At 37.4% G+C, this 21,644-nt stretch overlaps 1 protein-coding gene and 3 non-coding genes across 4 annotated transcripts; 3 read left to right on the top strand and 1 right to left on the bottom strand.

Annotated features, from left to right (window-relative positions):
- The first annotated feature begins 476 nt into the window (after positions 1–476).
- Positions 477–2,763, top strand: LOC115722085 (transcription factor TCP7). Its single transcript, XM_030651206.2, has one exon. The coding sequence runs from the start codon at positions 801–803 to the stop codon at positions 1,614–1,616; it is 816 nt and encodes a 271-aa protein (XP_030507066.1). The 5' UTR covers positions 477–800; the 3' UTR covers positions 1,617–2,763.
- A 2,443-nt stretch (positions 2,764–5,206) lies between these two features.
- On the bottom strand, positions 5,207–5,278 carry TRNAT-UGU (transfer RNA threonine (anticodon UGU)). Its single transcript has one exon. It is a non-coding gene; the product is annotated as a tRNA-Thr (tRNA).
- Positions 5,279–10,857: 5,579 nt separating this feature from the next.
- LOC115718323 (small nucleolar RNA R71) lies at positions 10,858–10,964 on the top strand. The gene has a single exon (XR_004011902.1). It is a non-coding gene; the product is annotated as a small nucleolar RNA R71 (small nucleolar RNA).
- Positions 10,965–20,892: 9,928 nt separating this feature from the next.
- Positions 20,893–20,999, top strand: LOC133031596 (small nucleolar RNA R71). The gene has a single exon (XR_009684699.1). It is a non-coding gene; the product is annotated as a small nucleolar RNA R71 (small nucleolar RNA).
- Positions 21,000–21,644: the final 645 nt, after the last annotated feature.

Below are 21,644 nucleotides of genomic sequence, written 5' to 3'. Positions count from 1 at the left end.
ATGACAGTATATATATACTGAGCAATTCTTTTCCCGTGTGTAAAGGGGAATACAATTTTCTAATAGCCTTTAATTACCTAACGAAAAGAAAAGGAACACTAAACTGCAACAGATTTTATTTTATCTTTTCCAGTATTAATTAAACAAATATCAACATAAAATAAAATCTCTTTGAGAAGTAAGGATAACACAAAGAAGTGAGTAAGGTTGAAGATCAAAAAAGAAAAAAAAAAGAAATAGAAAAACACGAGTCCAATTGTCCAAAATAGTAAAACAGTACGGAAACATAGTGGGACCCAAAAGCCTGACACTTAAAATCCCTTTGCGAGAAATTAGTTGGGACCTACAACAACACCAGCTCAGCACAGCACAGGCGAAAAAACAATATAAAAATATAAAAAAAAGAGCGTGGAATGTAAACGCCAAGGGTGAGCGCGTGAATAAAAAGTGTGGGGTGTGTATAATGTTTATATGAGAGTGTGAGCTGTGGGGGTGAGTACTGGGTCCCACCACCCATGTGCCCTCCTCCTGTCTCCACCAGCTCCTGCCGCTCAATGATTAGAGCTCTGTTCCCTCTCTCTCTCTCTAACCCAAAACCCCAAAGAGACACACACAACAACAACCAAAAAAAAAAACCTATCTTTCTCCATACAGACCTTAATCAAGCTCACCCCCCATCCCCCACTACTATTACTGAGTAAAGATTGTGAATTGACGAAGAGGGTAAGGCTGAGGGGTCACTACAGAATTGGCTTTACTTATTCCCCTCCCAGCTTTTTTCTTTTCTTTTTCTTTATAATATGTCGAATTCAGACGTCGGAGCAACTAACGGCGTCAATAATGGAGCTTTGATTGACCCTAACCAGAGGCAGCAACAACAGCAGCAACAGCAGCAGCCACAGCAGCTAACGGCGACTAATGGAGCTTTAGTTGTGAAGAAGCCACCTTCCAAGGACCGTCATAGCAAGGTTGATGGAAGGGGACGCCGCATCCGCATGCCGATCATTTGTGCCGCTCGTGTTTTCCAGCTTACCCGTGAGCTTGGCCATAAGTCCGACGGTCAGACCATCGAATGGCTCCTCCGCCAGGCCGAGCCCTCTATCATCGCTGCTACAGGGACTGGTACAACCCCTGCCAGCTTCTCCACCGTCTCTGTTTCCGTACGCGGCAGCGCCGGCAACGGGCTCGGCGGAGTCTCAGCCTCTCTTTCTACGTCTTCGGGCAATTCTGGGTCGCTTGAGCACAAGCCCTTGCTGGGTCCCACGCCGTTCATACTCGGAAAACGCGTGCGCCCAGACGACGGTGTCGGTAAGGATAATCACGACGGTCATGACGGTGTTTCGGTAGTCGGAGCCATGGGGTCCATGGTGGGGTCTGCCACGACTGCGCCCGGAGGATTCTGGGCCCCACACTTCGGACAAGTCTGGAGCTTTGCGGCGGCACCACCTGATATGCAGCCGTCGGTCTCGCAGCAACCTTTGTTTGTCCAGCAGCAGACGATCGGAGAGGCCTCGGCGGCGAGAGTGGGAAATTACCTTCCTGGGCATCTGAATTTGCTAGCTTCGTTATCGGGTGGACAAGGAAATTCTGGTCGTAGGGAAGACGATCCTCGCTAATTCGAGTCTCCAAGCTCTCTAGTTATGGCGGCGGCGGCGGTGTTTATCGTATATATAAATATGTGTATGCTTATATTGCTTTTCGTGTGCGGGGGGGTTTGAGAGATTTTTTCTTCTTCGCTTCAGTTAATTTAGGGTTTAGAGTTGTATTAGCTTTTGTTGGGGAAGAAAAACAATTTAGGGCTCGGTTGAAATTCGGGGAATTTAAGCCATGTATGAATGAATTCAATTAGGATTTAGGAGTTCCAATTGTTTATTAGGATTTTGCAGGGGTTTTTGAGGAGAAGAGGGAAGGAGTTTAGAAGAATTAGAATTCTTAAGATGGAGAGGTTTGTTTCAATTATCACCATTGTAGCTGGGAACTAGGTTTTCCTTCCCTTTTTTTTTTTTACCTAATTTTTTTTAGGAAAATTCCATTGGTCAAGAAACACATTTGGGATTTTCAACATTTCGGAGCTATATGTGAAATCAGCTCATTATCGTGAAGATGAAGTTAATTGCCATATTGGCAAAAGCTCATTTGGTTGAGCAAATTGGGTGGTTTTGATGTTTGAGCTTTGAAGTTGGTATGGCACTACTGTTTTGAAGATATGTCGTTTGTGGAAATGTCTCTTCTACAAATAGGGTCTCCCTGGAAGCTTTAATTTGGTCACTGAAGCCCATAATATCCACATGCTGAAGAAATTGGAGTTTTTCACTTGTGGTTGTAGTAGTACAGAATTGGTTTGTGCGCTTTTAACAAGCTCCTAAACTAAATTCTAGATTTTGTTGCTGAAATTCCCCTTGCAAATTTCAATGGTGAAGAACAAACAGAATTGGCAGTTCATGGTGAATGCTTTTCTCTCTCGCTCTCTCTTTCTCTCTTTTCCGCTTTCATATGCTCTTTGTTGTTGGTCTAATGAATAATGATATTAAAAAGGTGACTGGTGTGTGTGAAAGATAAGATAGAAAGGAAAGAAAATAGCTCTTGCTCCTCTCTGTAATACCACTGTTTTTTCTTTTTTTTTTGGGAAATTTGGTCCGTATTCCTTTAGCCATTTCTTAGATTTATCAGCGTGAAGAAAAATAATAATGTGTTTATTGTATGTGAGTGGATTGTTTTTGGGTGCAATGTGGTGTGAATAAAAAAAACCCATCTGTTCTTTTCTTTCCTGCTGCTCTTTTTTTTCTAAATGTCTTATCCTTTATCTTTCCATTTCTTAAATGTATATATGAACTTAATTAATTCGGTGACCCATGTGTTGGATCTATATTGTTGACTTTAATGTGAAGAGTTTTTGACAAGCCAGTCTGTGTGTGATAATGTAGCTAACTGGGTTCTCCTTGATTGAGAAACTTATTATCTTTTCCTTTTGTGATTGGAGTAAAGAATATTGTAGTTAGACATACTTTGTATATTTATGAGAGTCTACCTAGTATTTATTTTGCATTTTGAGATTTTATTTTTTGAAAATAAAACGTTTGGACAATTAGACCTCCAAGGGCATTGCATAGAATGTTTACCAGTGTGGAGGAGACCTCAATCATACCAGTTAGTTTCAGGGCCGAGGTCTAATTAGCTACATTATAGGCAGCAAAAATACATTGTCTACAAATCTTAATAAAATTACAACCCAAACAATTTAGAAAAACTAATACAATTACTAATATAGTTTTCAGTTTCCCAAAGACCTCTAAGAGCACTTATAACACTCTGATTCACTCTCTTGCATCACAAAATTGTGGCCTCTAGCTACTGCAGTGTCCAGGAAGTGCAGCTTGCCAATGAGAGGGGTCTGAAAATGGGAGTCTTTTCACAGCCTTAATTTAAGGCTTAACAACTCAACTTAAAAGTTTTCTCAGTTAAAGCTAACTAAATTTGCCATTCAAAAGTTTATATCAGTCTATACAGCGGTCATTCTTATCATTTTTCAGTCATTTGTGCAGGATTTCACTCTGTACATTTGCAGGGTGGCTTTTGCTTTTTGTCCCTATTAATCTAATTGCTAGTAGTAGTGTCGTCAATTTTATCACTATTCCTCCCTCCCTCTCTTTCCCCCTAAATGTATGGAATAACTTTCTGCTAAACTTCATATAATTACTAGTAAAGGATTCAATCCATGCAATTTATACACACAAATTCATTAAATTTACAAGAGATACTGCGTCCCTATATTTCCTGTATGCACTAGAAAGAAGAGACAGAAAGGGTTATTGGATTGACTGTATAATGACAGCAGTAAAAAATTTCAGCAGCTTTCAATTTCAACCCAAGTAAGAAGAGCACTGTGTGTGGGTGTGGGTGCTTTAAAAACCTTTAAATAATATAAGTTGTCTGCAATTGTTAAAATTTTCCACTATGGTATGCCCACAAAAGAGGTAATGGTTAAATACTTCCTATTCAGGGTGAATGCAGAAACTCGTAGGAAAAAAAAATCCCAAGTCGACTCGTAATATTGGCACAGTTACATTTACATGCAAAAATTGTACTTTTTATGTTAATAAATAATTGCAGTAGAAAGGTCAGAGTCGGACCCAATAATTGAGGGGTCCACAAAATTAATTGCCATGGTGAAGAGTTGGGAAGCATGATTTATTGATTTTTTGGGGACCATATTGAAAGGACTTGATTACGTTTACACAGGTTGAAACTCTGAATTGGAAAACGGATTCTTTCGTGTTGAGCCCACTATTTCCTTTGGTGGGGGACCCTTTTTATGTCCTGGACCTGACCCATTTACTATGGCTGACTTATTCAACCCAAGGTCTTTGTGCTTCTTTGTGGGCTCTCTCTCTCTCTCACTCTCTCTCATTAAAGAATCATCAATCCAACCTCTCATTGGTCATATCTACATTTCTAATGCTTGACGGTGAATGCTTATTGGTTAATGTTTTATGCAGTGGATTTTGGGTTCCATTGATAAGCTGGATTAGATACTTGATGGTTTTTGGTGGGCTAAGAAACATGTTATCTGTATATTTCTATTGTTATTTATAAGCTCAAGTTTGAGTGAAAACTACTATGCTTTGGCTGATTTCTGTATGTTTTGAATGAAAAGACGGTGTTAAACTCAAGTTTGTGAATAGTAAGTCTCAAACGTATTAAACAATTTAGAAAGCAACACACCCTAACGTTTTAATTAAATGTCATAAGACCAGGCCATGATGTTAAACTCATCCGAGACTTTTGGAAAATATTCATTGATAGTGAATTATAATATTGTAATAATTTACTCTTCTTTTTTTTTTTTGTTGCAAATGCATACTTGACAATGAGATTAATAAAAAAAAGATGATAAAACATGCTGTGTATGCTGTTAAATATAAAAGAAAACTACAGTGAAATAAAATTGGAAAAAGTATGTTGCACTGCAGAGTATGACTATCCATTCTCTAATTCATTGTTCAGCCATCTTAACCTTTTCAATTAATGAACATAATAACAATAAAAGAGAGAGAGACAAGTACCGAAGAAAACAATTTAATGTGCATATTAAATTATATGTACAATTAAGATTTAGTGTCATCAATTATGGCTATTAACATGTTTTTGAATGTCACAAAAACAGGATAAATAATAGAATAATAGACCGCCGAAATTAAACAAAAAATGCCCCCATGCAGGATCGAACTACAGACCTTCAGTTTACAAGACTGACGCTCTACCACTGAGCTATAGGGGCTTTGTGATTTTCGTTAAGAATTATTTGTTATTAATAATAAAAATAATAAATGAAATCATCACACTGCATCTGTGGGGAAAAAAACGAAGAGTAAGATGAAGAGAGACTCAAATAGGTAGACTTTATTCTCCAAGATCTTATACAAAAGTTATGGTAACAATGTTAACAACATTCTACAGATTTTACCCAAATAAAATCATTATACACCTTTAAAAGTTACTTGACAAACTTTTGGGGAATTGTCATACTATATAGAGAATTGCTAAAAGACTTTATTGTTATTGGTGCTTAGCACCTTCTTTTTCAGTGTCATACTGTTATTGGTGTAATTAAGTATTGAGTCTCATATAACTTTAAAAAATAGCTTTTAAAAAATATCGTTAATCAATCGTGAGGCGTCACCTATAAAAGGTGTTGGACACTACTGGTACCCAATAGTAATGCTCTATTATATATTATTCATGTTCATGTTATATATTTTATACGTTTGGATTAAGAACTTTTGCTCCAGAATTATGACCTATGAATTATTGTACCCCTGAACTTTTCAGACAGTTAAAAATAATTCTGGAACTATTCACAATATTGTAAAGTGGTCATTTTATCAGGTTTTGTCGCACGTGGCAAACATAATGATAACATGGATATTTAAAAAACAACATGTATAATTTATATTAAAAATATAATAATTAAAAAAATATGTAAAACTAAATTATAAATTTTAAAATAGTTTTTTAAATTAATTACACATTTGGCGTTGATCTAACGCTAGTGTCATAATTGTTTAAATAGACATGTCATCATTCTATTTGTCACGTGTGACAAAATTTAATAGAATGCACAATTTACTCAATACTTTGGAGACCATTTTTAATGGAATGAAAAATTTAGAGGCACAATAATATATAGGTCATAGTTTTAGAACGAAAATCTTAAATAATTATTAAAATGATAATAAGTATACGAACAAAAATGTTAATTTATTGATTTATTTATTTATTTATTTACTAAAAGAACAAGAGAAGTGCTAAGGAGACTCTCTTTTGCACTCTCCTTTAGTTTGATGACGAATATTATGTTTTGAGGTAAGTTTATTTTAGGGATATTTACAAAATTATGAGAAAATAAATAGAAAATTTTGATATTTATATATATAGCATCTAAAGTTAATACTACTAAATATGACATTTTATAATCAAACTAACTAAATATATGGGTATTTGAATAGAAAATGTCATAAAAGTATTAAAAAAAATAATCAATTTTTCAAAAGAGGATCATGCTCTCTCCAGCCACAAAAGATTTTTCTCTCTCATTCGATTCAAATTGCTTAGTTTCTTATGCGATCAAAATCAATCACCAAATATCCTTCATCAAGAAATTAATTTTTTTCATCAAGAAACTGGTTTTGTCATTAAGAAACTAGTTTCTGTTGGATTTTGTGCCCTAAATAAAACTCAGATTTACTAATTAATAAAGATTAGAAATTACTTTTATGTTGCAGGGTTCACATAATTTATTTCATGATTATGTTTAATGTATAAATTCTATTAAGTCCAGAACATATATAAATATGTATATATTTGTTCATGATTATAGTGTCGTCAGCACAGTGGAATATAATCATGATTATATGTTCAAAAGTTTAATTCTCATGATTTGTGAGTTCACTGGATTTAGACTGGCATGATAATCAGCGATAAGGTATACTTACACCTTGGATAAGTGTTATGTCCTTTCCAAGGCATTGGCAAAGTTTACCAGTATCGGATACATGAAGTATACATTGAAAGGGAATGATATTGATCTTAGATAAGATATCATAAACTTACTGTTGTATCTTTCTAAGTTAATATCAATAGTTGATCTTAGGTCTATGGATCTTAATCTTGATATAGTTAGGTTCAACTTAGTTGTATTATTTATGTTCTTCAATTTTTTCGTTAAAGTCGACCAATTGGACATTCTCGTGACATACAAATTAAGGACATGGTAGTTCAATTGAGTGAGAGCGCTGATCATAGATATGGAATCTATAGCTTCTATAAGTATTTAGAAGTGAAACGATGATTTCCTTCGAGCTTGGCTGAATAGAGATAAATGATTGAGGCCTCATTTCAGTAATTATATTAGTTTACTGAAGTATCATTTATAGGTAGCTAAGTATTTTAAGGATAAAATACATTGAAGGGTAGAACGGTAAATTTGTCCCTATTCAGTGTAGATCATTTATAGAGGATCTTTGACTACTAGGATTGTAACAATGAATAATCATAACGTATCTATATTGTGATACATATAGAGCGTTCTCTATAATTGAGAGTGTTATTTAATTCCAAATCTATAGTGGCGCAAGGCGGAATTAATAAGTTAAGAATTTACTTAGTGAATTCTAGATCTACTTATTGAAAGCTCGGTTATATAGGCCCATGGTCCCCTCACTAGTTGAGATAATACTGCTTGCAGACTCAGTCAATTGATTTTAATTTATCAATTATAATTCTAAAATTAGACTATGTCTTATTTATGAATTTTCACCAAGCAAGGGCTTAATTGTGAAGAAAAGAGATTTTACGGTCAATTTGTTAATTAAGAGACTTTGTATGGTCAATTAATAAATTACATAAATGACAATTTTATTTGATATTTAATTATAATTATTAAATAAATAGTTTTAGCATTTATAGGATTGAATTAGAAAATATGGTATTATTGAAAAAAAAAAGAATAAATGGTTAAAATAAAGTGGTAAAAATCTAACTAGAGTTTGGTCCTTTAAAGTGTACGGCCAAGAAGTGATTTTTGCCCAATATTTTATTCTTTTTTAATCCATATAATTCAGCCTTAAGCCCTAGGAACATGATACTCTCAACTCATCCAACTAATGTCAACTTGACTATTTAACCAACCTAGATGAGAGAGTTCCTTCTTTAGTGATTTCACATCCTTCATTGTTCTTCACATTTGAAACCCATATGAAAGAGTAACATGCCCACACATAGCAAGTCAAGTACTCAATCATAGTGAGTAGGACGGTGGTGTTGGAAATTATTTTACCAGGATCTTAGATCTACTCACAAGTATGTTGTTTAACACCCTAAATATGAACTTTCTAAAACGATAAAATAAACACATATAAAGTTAAGAAAACCTTACATTGATGCAGCGGAATTAATGTCTCCTTCCACTCAGATCTCTAACCCTTGTATCCTTTCTGTCGCAGAGTATTATCAAGATCTGAGCCCGAATGTCCTTCTCTTTGTGTATGTGATCCTTCACAGTCTTCCAATCTATGATTGAGTTACCACTTGCTGTGTGTGGGCACTTACTCTATCACTAAGGTTCAGAATTTAGAAGAAGAAAAGAGAGAGAGAGGTTCGGCCAAAGAATGGAAAAGGAAGGCTCAGTTTTTCTGAAAAATTGTTTTTCTGAAAAGTAGTGTGTTGAAAGTTGACTGAGCAATCACTTTCTATTTATAGGCAACTACTAGGTTTAGGTTAGGAATTATTTAGCATTAAAATAATGAAAATATCAATTTGAAAAACCTAAATAAGTGGTCGGCCATGGTGTGTAGAATGGGCCCCACTTGGTTTTGTAGTTTTCACAAATTTTATTTCTATTTTCTCAAAAACGCCAATTTTCCAATTCTAACCATTTAAATGCCAAAACTAATTATTTAATAACTAAAATAGATTATTAAATAGTATTGTCATTTAATTTAAGTATTAATTAGACATATAAAGTCTATTAATAAATAAATAAACCTAGAATCTCTTTTCTTTACAATTTCGCCCCTGCTTAGTGAAAATTCACAAATTAGACATAGTCTAACTTTAGAATTATAATTGATTAATCACAAATCAATTATTGAGTCTTACAAGCAGTATGTTCTCAAACTAGAATGGGGACCATGGATCTATATGCTGAGCTTCCAATAAGTGAACCGAATTTACTAAGTAAATTCCTACTTATTAATTCTTCGTTGAATCCACTCTTAGAACTTAGAATTGCACTCTCAGACTTATATAGAGCATATTATATGTTCCACGATATAGATATGCTATCTCATTTAACTATTGTTATAATCTTATTGTGATCAAAGATTCTCTATATAGATGATTTACATCAAGATGGGATAATTTTACCGTTCTCACCCCTCAATGTATTTTGCCCCTTAAAACAGTTAGCTACTTGTAAATGATGTTTAGTGATCTAAGAATTAGTCACTTAAACAAGAGCTCATCCATTTACTTCTATTTGCTAAGCTCGAAGGGAATCATCACTTGACTTCTATACACCAGTAGAAGCTATAGATTCCATATTTATGTTCAGCACTCCCACTCAATCATACTATCATGTTCCCAAAATATACGTATCACCCTGACCCAAAAGTAGGCTTAACTAATAAATCAAAGAACATGAATAGTACTCCTGAGTTGAGCCTAGGCATATCAGGATTTAGATTCTTTTAATCTTAAGATCAACTGCTGATATTGACTTGGAAAGATATAACTGTAAGTTTGTAATATCTTAACTAAGTTGCAATATCGGTCTAGTCCAATGTATACACCATACATTCAAAACTAGTATACTTTACTAATGTCCTGGAAAGAACATAACACTTACTCCAAGTGTAAGTACACATCATCGCTGATTATCACATTAGTGTAAATCCAAAACACTGATGAAACAGGGACTTAGTCTTTTGATTCATATGATCACAATCACATTCCACTATGTTGACGATACTGTAATTGTGAATGAACATATGATCTGGATTTAACTGATTTTGTGTGTAAATGTAATAAACATATTAAACCATTAGCATATAAAATTCATGCGAACATTAATCACTTCAAATTTCATATATTGATAACTAATCAGATAGTAAAGAGTTTTATTTAGGGCATAAAACCCAACAGGTGGTAACCAAACTCGAAGGAGAGAAAGAGATCCCGGTTCAGATCTTGATAATGCTCTGCTACAGAAAGGAATCAAGGGCTAGAGATCTTGAACGGAATGAGTCATTATATTCTGCTGCAATCAATGTAAGGTTTTCTTAAACTCATTATGTGTTTATTTCATTGTTTTAGAGAATTCATATTTAGGATGTTAATTCAACATACTTGTTAGTAAATCTAGATCCTGGTAAAATATTCATAACTACTGACCTTAGAGCCATGGTAATGATTTACTTTCATGAAATATGGATTTAAAACGATGAATATTGTTTTTGTGTTGATTTGGATGTGTTCATGTTGGTTTATGTGTTAATTGATGATAGTATGTGAATTACGAAATTTTTTCATGAAAATAATTTTATTTTCATTCTGAAAATATTTTATTTGGATTCATTGTGAAAAATTAAGCAATTTTGGTTGTTACAGAACTTGATTCATGAAATATGGTAATATTTTATTGAAAAAGATATTAAGTTTTGAAAATCAGGTGCAGAGTGCTCAATCGCACGCACTAGGCCTCAGATAAGGAGGTGATGCGTGCGCAGAAAGGGGACACACTCGTGTCTGAAGCCTCAGTGTCCCTCGTTGTAGAAGTTGTGAACCAGCATCCACTTCTCTATACCATGATGAGGACACCTCCTGATCAGATCTTTAAACCTCTCCCAAGCCTCATGGAGAGATTCATTATCTTGTTGGCAGAAATTATTGATTTCTCCTCTCAGCTTTGCAGACTTGGCTGGAGGAAAAAACTTTGACAAGAATTTTGTTGCCAAATCATTCCATGTGGCAATAGAATTAGGTGGCAAGGAATTCAACCAACTCTTGGCTCGTTCTCTGAGCGAGAATGGAAACAATCTCAGTCGAATGGCATCATCGCTAACTCCATTAACCTTAAAAGTTTCACAAAGTTCCATGAAGTTAGAGAGATGCAGATTAGGATCTTCAGAAGGGAGGCCACCAAACTGAACTGAAGACTGCACCATTTGAAGGATGGCAGGCTTAATCTCGAAATTATTTGCATCCACTGCCGGTGGCCTGATACATGACTGCACTCCCGTCAGAGTAGGGAGAATGTAATCTCTCAAGCTACGGCCATTAGCTTGATCTTCCACGGCACCTCCATTATTACCGTTATTACCCCCATTGTTTCCAGCATTATTGTTCACATTGGCAGCCATGATTTCTGATGTTTCAGCAGTTGCTGAAACTCTTTCTTGCCTCTTGTTCTTTCGATTCCTCCTGCAAGTTTTCTCGATTTCAGGATCAACTGGTAATATGACTGTTTGTCCTTGACGGCGCATGCACTTAGGATTCCTGAAATAGATCAAGAAATTATTGCAAGAAAAAGGTTAGAAAAATCAGCAAGAGAAAATATACCAAAGTAGAAGTTAGTATAATTTTATGTAATATTAATCTTTAACAATTCCCCGGCAACGGCGCCAAAAACTTGTTGCTAAAAATTATAAACGCTACGCAAGTATACGCAACCAAGTAGTAAATCTCACACAGGTGAGGTCGATCCCACAGGGAATTGGATTAAATACCACTAAATTACACTTATGATTCTATTCGGCAAATCGAAAGCAATTATGATTTAAAAACAGTAAAATATGAAAGAAATTCAGAAAACTTAATAACACAATTGAAAATTGAACAAGATGAGATAATAGGGAGGAGAATCCTGTTGTTGTTTACCCAAATCGTTAATGGTTAATTACTATCCTATTCTTAGAGTGAATGACAGATTATGAAATAACCTATCTCCTTTCAGATCTTCTAGATTCTAAATCACATGTTATCTAATTAATTCCTTAATTAAACTAACATGTAATCAGCATTAAGTAATAATCTACTCGTCACATAAGTCATGCAAATACTTTCGTTTCACATAGAACATCGATTATCTTAATTTTAGCATTCTCAATTCTCACTTTTCAGATTTCGAATTGAGATCATAGAGCATGCACAAGGTGATCAATCTTAAACATGAAATTAAGAACAAATTAAGATAATTTCACACACAAGAATTGAGGAATGGTAATTAAACATTAACTAGGCAAAACATTAAACAACAATCATCATCCTCCCTAAATGGGAAATTTAGTTCAGAAACAAATCCATAACCATTCCTATAGCAATATTCAACATAAATAAATTAAAGAGGAATAAAGAAAAGAACTGTTGGTGGATGAATTCTGGATCTTCACTTCAATCTCTGTGCTCTTCCTGCCGCTCTCAGCTGTATTTTAGGGTTTCTGATCGCTCCCCCTGACTTCCAATCGCAGTTTTCTATTTATAACTAAAATTTAGGGTTCGATGGACGAAAATACCCCTGGTCCATACGGGATCTCGTCGCGGCTAAGCTTCCTCTCACCGCGGCGAGATAATTGAAAATAAGGGGTCTCTCTGTATCTCTTAAATGGCCGCGGCGAGACTCTTCATCGCCGCGGCGACTGAAGCCTTCTAAATTTTCGAGATCTAGCCGCGGCCAGGTTGTGTTTAGCCTCGGCCAGATGTGCACAATTACTCAGAAATTGTGTTTTCTTCGGCTCAGCACATCTTTTAACGAATTTCTGCACCCGAGACCTCTTTTATTCCAAAGAACCTGAAAACATAGAAAACAAGCGTAATTCCGTCCCAACACAGCTAAAAACGCACATAAATTAGATCCAAAGCATAGGCTAAAAATAGCCTAACAAACTTCCCCAAACTGACTCTTTACTCGTCCCCGAGTAAACTAAGACTAAACTAAAAACAAACTGACAATGATAGCTAAACTTTCCAACAGTTTAATTGTTACCACCACCTGCACAACTTCAATCCATCAATAACCAGAATTTCAACTTGCCAACTCTAAGAACTAAGTTGAATGTGCAATTTACAAGTAAGTAATTCATACATACATAAAACATCGCAATTGCCATCAATATCACAACTGTTCTAAACTTTCCAACATCCCACTAACACATGATCAATAAGTTTGAATGACATACCTCTCTCCACTAATGTTGACAAATTTCTATTTGGAATCAATAGGTCTTTTTCGGTTAACATCGCATGGCTTAGGTACATGGGTAGGTGAGAAGTCATTTAGGCTATACTATACCATAAGCACTATTAACCAAGCAAGCCTAGACATTTATTTTACTTTCTTTCCATATATCCCAAAAAACAGAAATAAGAGATTGCACTTTTTCTTATGTGTGTACCTCATAATCTTCTTAACTTTTTTTTCTCTTCAAAAAGACATTTTTCTTTTTTTTTCTTTTTTTTTTCTCATAGGCACAACACACAATATGATTCTTTTTTTTTCAATCTCTCATTCCTACACTTTATTTTTCCACTTACAGCACTCATCCCCCCCAAACTTGCTTCAAGGCTCATGGCATAATAAGGTATGTTCGAGGTGAAAAGAATTTAAGATACGAATTCAGCTCAGTTAAGTGGTGAAATTTTTTTAAAACAGGCTAAGGCTCAACTTTGGGTATACTATGGTAAAAATTTCTAGGTAGGCTTGAAAGGCTCAATCGTTCCAAAGAAAACTTGCCTAAATCACTTTCCAAACAGAAAAAATCAAAGATTTCGCTTCAAAAGAGTATGTCAAACAAATTCTATTTCATGTACAATCAATCATTCCACAAACCAAATAGAACAGAGGTGATATGTGAGAATAACAAATGTTTTAAATCTACATGAATCACTTCCTAGCACACATCCATCTTAATTCAAACAGTTGCAAGTCAACCACACAGTTATGTTTTAATCCATTGCAGAAGTGAATAACAACAATTCAATCAATCTTTCAATTTAGCTATCACACAGAACTAACAAAAACTAAAACAAATTAACGCGAAAAAATTTTAAGTTCCCCCCCCCCCAAACTAAAAGTGCACATTGTCCCCAATGTGTGAAAATAAACCAGGGTGAGAGAAACTTACCTGAGCCCCTTAGAAGGGGTTTGGCGGCGGTGGCTGGTCATAAGGGTTGAAACGGGGTGGCATGGCAAAATAGTTCGGTTCGTCCACACCGATATTCATCCTCGTAACAAGTGTATTCAATTGAGCCACCTGCTGCTCATGGAAGATACTCCGCTGGGCCATGTAATTTTGCATATGCATGTTTTGCTGAATCAGATAATTCAGCTGATCGTGAGTGTACTGCATGGCAGGGTCAAGAGGCCCGACAAGACGTGGTGGTTCGATGTCCTCACGTTCCTCTTCTTCTCTTGCCGGAGGACCTCTTTGAACTGGCGGTTGACCATGAGGATGAGGAGGTTTGAAGCGAAGAACAGTGGCCAAGTTAATAGGGCGCTGTGGCGGTGCCTTGATATCATATGAGTACTGCGGTACCCTATGTTTCTCACACAGATCAGTGATAATTCCAGCCAACCCAAGTCCTCCACCGGAAGATCCCTCAACCATTATGTCAAAGGTCACTCGAACAATATCCCCCACATTCAAATTATACCCTTTCATAATGCCATAAACCCATTTAATTCTATCTATTTGAGCATCAGAAAAATGCTTGTTGGGGAGCATCCTTGCACTAACAAAGTAAAGCCAAGCCTTGGCCACTGGGTTAAGTTCACATCGGTACAATTGGTACGGTTCTCCATTAAGCTCATGGAACCTAAGGCCAGGATACCCTAGAGTCTCAGCAATATCCACATAATTCAAACTTCTCTCTCGAAATTGTCGTTTCAAGGGTTGTTGCTCCACAGTGAAAGTTGGGAGGTCATAAAGGGCATGAATATCGGCTGTGGTAGCAGGCACTCTAACCCCCTAACTCTTACCTTGCCATCCTCTCTTTCAGGCCAGTTGGCTAAAAATTCCAAAGCTAAAGTTTGGTTACCACGCTCAGTGACATCTACGAACTTAGTCCACTGCCTATGTAGGATTTGATCCCTAATAGATGCAAATGCAGGGGGAATGTTGGCAGTTTGGCTTAGGTTCACAATGTCTATCCCTCTATCTTCAATGAATGCCCTATCTTTCAATTTCAAAAACCGCTCTTGAGCATCCATGTTGGTAAACCTAACTCTATCAAGATTAGAGCATCCTCTAGGTGGGTTGGATGATGAACCTCATTGACTCTAGACCTCTTTGGACCCATCTCACCAAAATTCTTTCCTAACTCTCAAGATTTTTAAAAATTTCGACAGCACTTCCCCTTAAAAATCGACTTCCCGGGATTAATTCCCTTTCAATCTAACCCAATTCTATTCACACAATCAATTTCAACAATGTATATAGCAAAAATCCCAAATATCCAACAAATAATCCAAAACTATCCAACAAATTCACAAATTCTTCAATAAAAAATTGGATTGGAAGTCTTAGAATCAATACCTCAATGACAATTCTTCCTTTAATCATCCTCCATTATTGACATCTTGAAGCTTTTGAGAAAGAAAAGGATGAATAAGGTTTTTTTTTAATTTTTGGGTGAGGTTTTTAGGGATTTGGGGTTGATTTTGAGTGGGAATTAGTGTTTAATGAGAGAAATAAGGGTTTAGGATGATTGTTGATGAAAGTTTATGGTTAGAATTGGTGAAAAGGAGTTTTGAATGGGATTAGATGAAGAAAAAAATGGTGAAAAGTGGTGTTTTCGGCGTGGAGAAGGGAGTGTTTGAATGGGGTGTGATTTTTGAAATGTTAGGGATTTGGGGTATTTAAATAAAATCTGACCATTCTCGCCGCGGCCACATGTAGCCTCGCCGCGGTGAGATTCCGTGAAATTGATCCCCTTTCTGTAAGGCCAATCTGGCCGCGGCGGTATGTCCCCTCGCCGCGGCTAGAAATCGTGAAAAATAGCCTCTCTCTGTAAGGCTTAAATGGCCGCGGCTATACATCCCATGGCCGCGGCCACTGACAATTTTTTTTTTTTCAGTAACGAAAAAGAATGAACAAAAAGAAAAAATAACAGTAAACTTAAAAAGAGTTCAACTAAATCAAAAGAACACTTGGGTTGCCTCCCAATTAGCGCTAACTTTATCGTCTTTTAGCTAGACGTTGATCGAGATCTTCACAGTGGCGCCAGAATCATGGCGGACTTGGTTTGATCAAATTGACCTCCCAAGTAGAGCTTTAATCGCTGTCCATTCACTTTGAAAGTATTAGGACTTTCACCTTTTAGTTCCACTGCTCCATAGGGAAACACTTTGATCACCGTAAATGGCCCTGACCACCTTGACTTTAATTTACCAGGAAACAACTTTAGTCTTGAGTTGAAGAGTAGAACTTGTTGACCAGGTTGAAACTCCTTTCTGACTAGATTTCGGTCATGCCATCTCTTAGTTCTTTCCTTGTAAATCTTGGCGTTCTCATAAGCTTCGTTTCGAAATTCTTCCAACTCATCCAACTGTAGTAGTCTTTTCTGCCCAGCAGCTTTTAAGTCCATGTTTAGAGTTTTCATTGCCCAATAAGCTTTGTGTTCTAACTCCACCGGTAAATGACACGCCTTTCCAAACACCAACCGATATGGTGACATCCCGATTGGCGTTTTGAACGCTGTTCTGTAGGCCCACAATGCGTCATCCAACTTTCTTGACCAATCTTTCCTTGATCTCTGCACCGTTTTCTCCAAAATCATCTTTATTTCCCGGTTAGAAATCTCAGCTTGGCCATTACTTTGCGGATGATAGGGAAGGGCAGTTCTATGACGAACACCATACTTTGAAAGAAGTGCTTCGAACTGTTTGTTGCAGAAATGACTCCCTTCATCGCTTATGATCGCTCGGGGAGTACCAAACCGTGTGAATATATTCTTCTGAAGGAACCGAAGAACTGTTTTTCCATCATTAGCTGGTGTTGCTGCAGCTTCTACCCATTTTGATACGTAATCCACAGCTAGTAAAATGTATAGATTGCTAAACGATGAAGGAAAAGGACCCATAAAGTCTATCCCCCATACATCAAACAACTCTACTTCCAAGATTCCTGTCAAAGGCATTTCGTTTCTCCTTGAGATGTTTCCTGTACGCTGACAACGATCACATGCCTTCACAAAAGTACTAGCATCTTTGAAAAGTGTTGGCCAAAAGAACCCGCTCTGCAACACCTTGGCAGCTGTTCTAGTTCCACTGAAGTGTCCCCCACATGGTAGAGCATGACAGTGATTAAGAATAGAGTACATCTCCTCTTCAGGCACACACCTTCTTATTATCTGATCTGCACAGTGCTTGTAGAGGATTGGCTCTTCCCAGTAGTAATGTTTCACCTCGGAAAAGAATTTCTTTAATTGTTGGCGAGATAGCTCAGGAGGAGTGATATTGGCAGCTAAGTAGTTAACATAATCAGCATACCATGGTACCATAAGACTTTCCCTCACACTAAAGAGTTGTTCATCGGGAAATTGTTCATTTATTTGTACCTCTTTCGTATTCTGACTTTCTTCCAGCTCTAGTCTTGACAAGTGATCTACCACCAAGTTCTCAGTACCCTTCTTGTCTTTTATGTCTAGATCAAATTCTTGCAAAAGAAGAACCCATCGAATCAGTCGTGGTTTGGCATCCTTCTTAGTCATCAAGTATTTGATTGCTGAATGATCTGTATACACTATCACTTTATTGCCAATCAAGTAGGGTCGAAATTTGTCACATGCAAACACTATAGCCAGCATCTCTTTTTCTGTAGTAGCGTAGTTCAGTTGGGCATCATTCAAGGTTTTGCTTGCATAATAAATAGTTCTGAAAACCTTGTCAACCCGTTGTCCCAAAACAGCTCCAATAGCATAATCACTTGCATCGCACATGATTTCAAAAGGTAATTCCCAGTTTGGTGTAGTCACGATCGGTGCTGAGATTAACTTCTCCTTGAGAATCTGGAATGCTTCAAGACAATCTTTCCCAAATTCAAAAGGTACTCCACTAGCAAGAAGATTGGACAGCGGTTTGGCCACCTTGGAGAAGTCTTTGATAAATCTTCTATAGAACCCGGCATGACCCAAGAAGCTTCGAACTCCCTTAACTGAAACTGGAGGAGGCAAGTTCTCAATTGTAGATACTTTGGCTCTGTCAACCTCAATACCTTCTTTCGAGATTTTATGTCCCAGCACTATTCCTTCTGTAACCATGAAATGGCACTTTTCCCAGTTCAACACCAAATTAGAGTCTTCACATCTTGTTAAAACCAATTCCAAGTTGCTTAAACATTGATCAAACGATGAACCAAACACTGAAAAATCATCCATGAACACCTCGATGCACTTTTCTATTAAATCTGAAAATATGGCCATCATACACCTCTGAAATGTTGCTGGAGCATTACACAGCCCAAATGGCATTCGTCGAAAAGCAAAAGTACCATATGGACATGTGAATGTTGTCTTCTCTTGATCCTCCGGTGCTATAGCTATTTGGTGATACCCTGAGTACCCATCAAGGAAACAATAGTACTCTTGACCTGCCAACTTGTCTAACATCTGATCAATGAATGGGAGTGGAAAGTGATCTTTTCTTGTGGCCTTGTTGAGTTTCCGGTAGTCAATGCAAATTCTCCATCCCGTGACAGTTCTGGTTGGGATGAGTTCATTCTTTTCATTCTTCACCACCGTCATCCCTCCTTTCTTTGGAACAACTTGGACTGGACTCACCCATTTACTGTCTGAAATAGGATACGCTACCCCGGCATCTAACCACTTTAAGACTTCTTTTCTGACAACCTCCTTCATTGGTGGATTTAATCTTCGTTGTGCATCAATGGTTGGCTTCACTCCTTCCTCCATTAAGATTCTATGCATTACAGTCGAAGGGCTGATCCCTTTAATATCTGCTAAAGTCCATCCAATGGCTTTTGTATGCTTCCTTAGAACCCGTAATAGCTTGTCTGTCTCTACAGAAGATAGGGAAGATGCCACAATAACAGGAAGTGTCTTATTTTCTCCCAAATATTCATACCTGAGATGCTCTGGTAGGACTTTTAACTCTAGTTGAGGAGGCTTTTCAGTAGATGGGGTAGGCTTTGTTGGTATGACTCCTAACTCTTCATAGTATTTTCTATTCAGCGGTCCATAAGAATCGAGCCACAAAGCATACTCATAAGCTTCCTTACCATCTTGTTCCACCACCTCTTCTTTACCAAAGTCAGATTAAGAGGGTCTTCAGCATGCGTCTTTGTCTCCACCAACTGGTCCACCACATCAATTGCAAAACAGTTGTCACTAGCTGTAGGATAGGTCATTGCTTTGAGCACATTAAATACAACTTCATCTCCTTGTACCCTTAGCTTTAACTCTCCTTTCTGAACATCAATTAGTGCTTTCCCTGTTGCCAAGAAAGGTCTCCCCAGGATGATAGGAACATTACTATCTTCTTCCATATCCAGAACAATGAAATCAGCTGGAAAGATGAACTTGTCCACCTTTACTAACACATCCTCAATGACTCCTCTAGGGTGAGCTAGCGATCGATCTGCCAGTTGAAGAGTTACAGTAGTTGGCTTTGCTTCACCCAGCTGCAGTCTTTTAAACACTGACAAAGGCATTAAGTTTATACTGGCTCCCAAATCACATAGTGCATTTATTCCTTCAATTTTTCCAATAGTACAAGGAATAGTGAAGCTCCCTGGATCTCTGAGTTTTGGAGGGAGTTTCTTCTGTAGAATAGCGCTACACTCTTCAGTTAGAGCCACTGTCTCATAATCTTCCATCTTCCTCTTCTTTGACAAAATTTCCTTCATAAACTTCACATAACTTGGCATCTGCTCTAGAGCTTCAGCAAAAGGAATGTTAATGTGAAGTCTTTTGAAGACTTCTAGAAACTTGGTGAACTGCTTGTCTAAGCTTGACTTTCTGAGCCTCTGAGGATAGGGTATTTTTACATGATGATCAATACTAATCGGTGGAGACTGTGGTGGTGGTGCTGGGCTGTCAGTAGCCTTCTCTGCTGTTGGTGTTGGTGTTTGCACTGGTTGAGCATCTATTTCTTCGTCTACCTCAACTGGTTGTGGTAACTCGGGCCCATCATACTTCTTACCGCTCCTCAGGGTAATTGCCTTGCAGTTTTCTTTGGGATTGACTTCAGTTGTGCTAGGCAAATTTCCTTGAGGGCGGGTTGCTACCTGAGTTGCTAGCTGGCCCATCTGAGTCTGCAGGTCTTTAATTGAAGATCTAGTTTCAGTCATAAATTGGAGCAGTAAATCTGTCTGCAAACTAGAACTTCCACCAGAGGCTTGTTGCTGATTAAACTGTTGGTTCTGATTTCTTTGCTGATAGAACCCACTATTTCTTCGGTTGTTACCCTGGTTGAACCCATAATTGTTGTTGTGGTTGTTCTGTGAAAAATTCCCAATGGCTTTAGCTTCATCCATTGGCAAATCATCCACATCTGCTTGACACTCCGAAAAGTGATGACTTCCTCCACATAACTCACAAACAATTTGGGCTTGTTTAGCTTGCCCTGCAATTATTTTTGTCAATGCCTCAACCTGAGCTGTTAACTTTGTGATGGCATCAACTTCTAACACACCAGCTACCTTCTTAGATTGACTCCTTTCAGTTGGCCACTGCTGATTGTTTAGAGCCATCTCCTCCAATAGATCATACGCCTCATTAGCACTTTTTCTCATAAAAGCTCTGCCCGCTGCTGCATCTATTAGAGTTCTAGTATTACCAACTAGCCCGTTGTAGAAGTTGTGAACCAGCATCCACTTCTCTATACCATTATGAGGACACCTCCTGATCAGATCTTTAAACCTCTCCCAAGCCTCATGGAGAGATTCATTATCTTGTTGGCAGAAATTATTGATTTCTCCTCTCAGCTTTGCAGACTTGGCTGGAGGAAAAAACTTTGACAAGAATTTTGTTGCCAAATCATTCCATGTGGCAATAGAATTAGGTGGCAAGGAATTCAACCAACTCTTGGCTCGTTCTCTGAGCGAGAATGGAAACAATCTCAGTCGAATGGCATCATCGCTAACTCCATTAACCTTAAAAGTTTCACAAAGTTCCATGAAGTTAGAGAGATGCAGATTAGGATCTTCAGAAGGGAGGCCACCAAACTGAACTGAAGACTGCACCATTTTAAGGATGGCAGGCTTAATCTCGAAATTATTTGCATCCACTGCCGGTGGCCTGATACATGACTGCACTCCCGTCAGAGTAGGGAGAATGTAATCTCTCAAGCTACGGCCATTAGCTTGATCTTCCACGGCACCTCCATTATTACCGTTATTACCCCCATTGTTTCCAGCATTATTGTTCACATTGGCAGCCATGATTTCTGATGTTTCAGCAGTTGCTGAAACTCTTTCTTGCCTCTTGTTCTTTCGATTCCTCCTGCAAGTTTTCTCGATTTCAGGATCAACTGGTAATATGACTGTTTGTCCTTGACGACGCATGCACTTAGGATTCCTGAAATAGATCAAGAAATTATTGCAAGAAAAAGATTAGAAAAATCAGCAAGAGAA

This window comes from Cannabis sativa, chromosome 9 (genome assembly GCF_029168945.1).
Source record: "Cannabis sativa cultivar Pink pepper isolate KNU-18-1 chromosome 9, ASM2916894v1, whole genome shotgun sequence".
Taxonomy (NCBI): Eukaryota; Viridiplantae; Streptophyta; class Magnoliopsida; order Rosales; family Cannabaceae; genus Cannabis; species Cannabis sativa.
Note: the sequence above shows the minus strand (reverse complement) of the source record. Positions and strands in the feature narration are given on the sequence as shown.

Coding starts and splice junctions, on each gene's coding strand:
- LOC115722085 (XM_030651206.2), top strand. CDS start 801: ATGTCGAATTCAGACGTCGGAGCAACTAACGGCGTCAATAATGGAGCT.